The sequence below is a fragment of the Vicia villosa genome, linkage group LG5, assembly GCF_029867415.1.
Source record: "Vicia villosa cultivar HV-30 ecotype Madison, WI linkage group LG5, Vvil1.0, whole genome shotgun sequence".
NCBI lineage: Eukaryota > Viridiplantae > Streptophyta > Magnoliopsida > Fabales > Fabaceae > Vicia > Vicia villosa.
This window is the reverse complement of record NC_081184.1, coordinates 121,349,657-121,354,390: the sequence shown is the minus strand read 5'-3', so window position 1 is coordinate 121,354,390 and position 4,734 is coordinate 121,349,657. Positions and strand designations below refer to the sequence as shown.

Genomic DNA, 4,734 nt, shown 5'->3' with positions numbered 1-4,734 from the left:
GCCTGCTGCCTGCTGCCTGTTGCCTGTTGCTTGTTGCCTTTGTGTCTTGCAGAATAAGCCTCGTCCCTCGAATTCGAGGATACCTCAGCCATGTTGCCTATAAAAAGGTCACGACCCTAATGATGCTGCCTTCGATACACAAATGACCTCGACCCTCGGATGTTGCCTACGGAAAAAGGCTGAGGTATCTTCTGGCTGCCTACGAAAATGGCTTATTCTGATCCTTGCCTTAGACTACCTGCCCTTCTATGGCATGGGACAGTCTTATGGCAAAGGATGCTTCGATGACCCTTCAACCTCCAAACGAAAGGCTTCCTGCCCTCTTATGGCAAGGATAGACCCTTTCATTCTGAAAGGCTAAAAAGAGACCTATCATCTGAGTTTAAGGTAATTGCCCTTAATTGCCTTGCAATGCTCAAACCTTTTTATTATATTCTTTCTCATAATTTTTCAAAAGGGCAACGCTTATTCACAAGCTAAAGTCCCTATTTCTTTCATCTACATTTTCTAAACAAACGAGCAAGCAAAGCAATTAAGAGCCCATGGAAAACCATGGATGCAAAGGGTGCCTTACACCTTCCCTTTGCATAAATTACCCCCCGAACTTAGATTTCTTTAAAAAGGTTTTTTTTCTGTTTCTTTTTGCCTTTCTGAATTTGTTTGGATAAAATAAAAGTCGGTGGCGACTCTTGCTTAACCGCGACATTTTCAATTATAAAAGTCAGTTCACCGTATTACACTCTAGTAGCACACACTTCTCTAAGAATGCTTGCCAATGAAGACTTGTACCTTGACAGTGGTTGCTCAAATCATATGACTGGGAGAAAGAACTTATTAGTGGACATCAAATTGATGGAACCAGTTATGTGACTCTTGGTGATGGAGAAATAAGAGAAGTCAAAGGTGTTGGCAAGTTAGGATGTCTTGGTGTTCCTAATCTGAATAATGTCCTACTTGTACAAGGACTGGCTACAAATCTTATAAGTATCAGCCAACTGTGTGATGAAGGGTTTAATGTCAGGTTCACTAAAGAAGAATGCATTGTCACAAATGGAGAAAATGAAGAAGTCATGAAGTGATTTAGGTCTAAGGATAATTGCTACCTATGGGAGCCTAACACCTCAAACTACCCCTCTGCCTACTCCATGATCAGAGAAGAAATCAAGGTTGACTGTCAAGAAGCTGATGAATATGATGAATCTGACGAAGAATCATATGTTGGAGAGCTCACCATCAGTGAAATGGCTGCTGGCTTTACTGAGACATGTCTAATGAATGAGAAACTGTATGCAAAAGTACGGGAATATAGGAATACTAATAGATTCCTACTAGAAGAAATAGTAACTCTCATGGAAGAGTTTGCTGATCTGGAAAGAAAGTAAGAAGACACAAGATCTAACGAACAAGCAACCAGGAAGATTGATGTCCTGAAAGAAACTGAGCCAACTATCTCAGGAGCATGTGAGAATATCACAACAGATGTCTTAACATCAAAATTTTCTAATGAGTCAAATGTAAGCAATGAATCAAAAAGCTCCTCTAGTTGCAATGTCAGAGAGAATGCTGTAACATCGGTTGGCAACATTATGAAACTTCAGATCATCAAAAATTATGTGGCTACTGATCTTCCTATTGCTGATGGTACTACCAAGACCGTAGATGAAAATCACTCATAAAAAGTGAAGGGTATGTTAGGTATTTGCCTCCATACAGACTTATAGCAATTAATCCTATTAGGGGATTACACTTTGGGCTTTTTAAATATCCATTATTTGAAACTTCCCCTATTTAGCTTCTGTGTCAAGTTCCCTCCTACTCCTATTTTTCTATAAAAGACGGCAATTTACTTTATTGGTTTCAATAATACCTTTCTGAATTTGAACCGCTCCGACGCACCTCACAATCTTGTCACAAGAAGCTCTCTGAAGGATCTCAAGATGTCCCAACAACCGAATGCTTCCTCCCCAAAGAAAGTGTCTCCCATCTTCGACTCTGCAACACCTAATGAGTCAACTAACCCTAATCAGGCTCTCAATGTATCTCCTCTGAGGATGATTAGTGCTGATGATTTAACTACTACAAAGCTAAGAACATCGCATACAAGAAGAACTTACTAAATAAGGAACAAGATATGCTCATAACTCCATAGCCAAGATTGTCAAAAAGATTTTGGATGAAAATCATCAGGTCCCTAGGATATCTTTCCCTTTACAAACCGTGATTCCTGATCCTCCCAAGAGCAAAAGTAATGATAACGATGTTCACACTGCTGGTAGTGAGATTCACATGACTAAAGAGGAGAACAATGAAGAGGTTCAAGAAGATGCTGATAACACCAATGTCACTAAGGATGTCAATGACATCGGAAATTCTGAAGCTGATGATAGTCCAAGAGCAGATGCTGGAACAGGTATAAATGTTTTGGATTTAGATGAGTACTCTGACAATGATTTGGTTGCTACTGTGAACTCTAGTGTAGCCAAAAGACTCATAACTAGGAGAAAAGGCAAAGCTGTGATTCAAAATTCTCCTGTGAAGAAAGATGATGTTAAAAGCCCTTCCAAAGACTTTGTCAAGAAGAAGAGTACCTCTGCAGGACCTATAAAGACTAGAGTTGTGGCTAAAAGTGTTGGTGTTGGTCACTCAAAATCTTGGAGCAAAGTTGTTCCAAAGAAGAGGAAGGCAAGAGCTGTTGAAGAATCCGAGTCTGATGTTGAAGTGAATGTCCATGACATTCCATTAAAGAAGAAGCCCACAACTAGCAAGCTTGCTGCTAGTGTACCTGAAGTTCCCATTGACAATGTATCCTTTCACTTTGCTGCAAGTGCAAATAGGTGGAAATTTGTGTATCAAAAGAGACTGGCCCTTGAGAGGGAATTGGCTCAAAATGCTCATGAATGTAAGGACATAATGGACTTGATTAAGGCTGCTGGCCTAATAAAAACTGTTGTCCATCTGAGTAAATGCTATGAAATGCTGGTGAAAGAATTCATAGTAAACCTCTATGAAGAGTGTGCTAACAAGAGATCTAAGGAATTCAGAAAAGTTTTTGTAAGAGGAAAATGTGTTAACTTCTCGTCCACTGTGATCAATAACCTATTGGGAAGGTCTGATGAAGCTCAACCTAAGCTTGGAATCTCTGATAACAAGGTATGCCAAGTTATCACTGCAAACCAAGTCAGGAGCTGGCCCTTGAAAGGGAAATTGTCTGCTAGTAGACTAAGCATGAAATATGCAATGATGCATAAGATAAGGGCTGCTAATTGGGTGCCAACAAATCACAAGTCTATTGTCTCAACTGTCCTTGGAAGATTAATGAAACAACTTCAAAACATAAACAAAACACTTCATCCCGATGTTACAGAATCAGAGCACACCACTAATAAATAAAGCTACAAATAAAAAAACATCCAATGGAGATCAACATCAAATCTCCTAGAAACCTTTGGAATTAAAATGACTTAATAGAGAAACTAGAGAGCCATGATGAAAATCCAACTCCACTACAAACCAAATGAACACACTACTCCAAATCTTAGTAGTGATCAGGAAATACAAGAATAAATGATCTGAATCTTTGACGTTCAAGATAAAAGAGGACAATCCAAGATAAAAGCCCTAACAACCACTTATCGCCTTGCAAAATTCGCCCTTGTTGGATGCCCAATCAACAACAATTGCCACCCAAATATTAACATTTTCCTAGGAGCCTTTTATTTCCACAAACTCTTAAATAAATAAGCCATTGATTCATCCATCATAAATCTAACAAAATTAACCTCTTGCAGACGCAAGTACGCCGACCTAACAGAAAAACCATGACTAGATCACCACCAAACAAAAGAATCCACCAGAATAGGATTTGGCTTCACAACCTGTAGAATTTTCAACAAAAAATCTAAGCTAGCCTCATCATCTTTGGAATTATGAAAAGCCTCCAAACCGAAATTCCACACCTGATTACCGTGCAGCCAAAAACCAACACTAGAAACTTTAAAATTTGGAACAGTAACATGATCAAAGAGGCTATGGAATTGGGTACCCAAAGGGCTAGGACCAGTCTAATAAATCAATATTTTTCCCATTTCCAAGCTTCCAAGGGGTATCCCACCAAACAAATATCCTTGTACCAAAGGGAAGCTTTGGAACCGCTTGAAGCTAAAAGGGGATCGAGCAGTAATGCTTTTGGATCATTGTACCTGTAGCAGCATAAATCAGACCAGATGATATTATTATCATTCAAAATTTTACATTTCCATTTGCATACGAGGGCTAAATTGAATTTTCCACAATGCTTGACTCTGAGACCACCTTCCCCCTTAGTCAAACAAAATTTTCCCAACTTATCCAATTTATCTTCTTCTTGATTGCCTCCTCCCCACTGGAACACATGCGGCAACATCAAAATATCCTTGATAATGACCTTGGGAGCCTTGAAGAAAGATAAAAATAAACGGGAAAATAAAACAAAATACCATTAAGCAACATTACCATTCCTCTAATAGACAAGAATCTATTCTGCCACACTTCCAGCCTTCTTCTAATTTTCGATACAATCAGCTTTCAAACCTCCGTTCGTCTAGGATTAATCCAAATCAGAATACCAAGAAACAAGAAAAGCGGAGCTCCCACACCACAAGCCATAAAATAAGATGTCCCTAATAAGAATGCATTATTTAAATATTAACCATAAAATTTTCTTTTGAACAAGTTCACCAACAACCCTGCCACCAA

The 4,734-nt window shown here is 39.0% G+C and overlaps 1 protein-coding gene across 1 annotated transcript; it reads left to right on the top strand.

The window, feature by feature from the left end:
• Positions 1-1,145: 1,145 nt before the first annotated feature.
• Positions 1,146-3,390, top strand: LOC131605300 (uncharacterized). Its single transcript, XM_058877674.1, has 3 exons — positions 1,146-1,378; positions 1,535-1,641; positions 2,150-3,390. The coding sequence occupies exons 1-3, from the start codon at positions 1,146-1,148 to the stop codon at positions 3,388-3,390; spliced, it is 1,581 nt and encodes a 526-aa protein (XP_058733657.1).
• Positions 3,391-4,734: the final 1,344 nt, after the last annotated feature.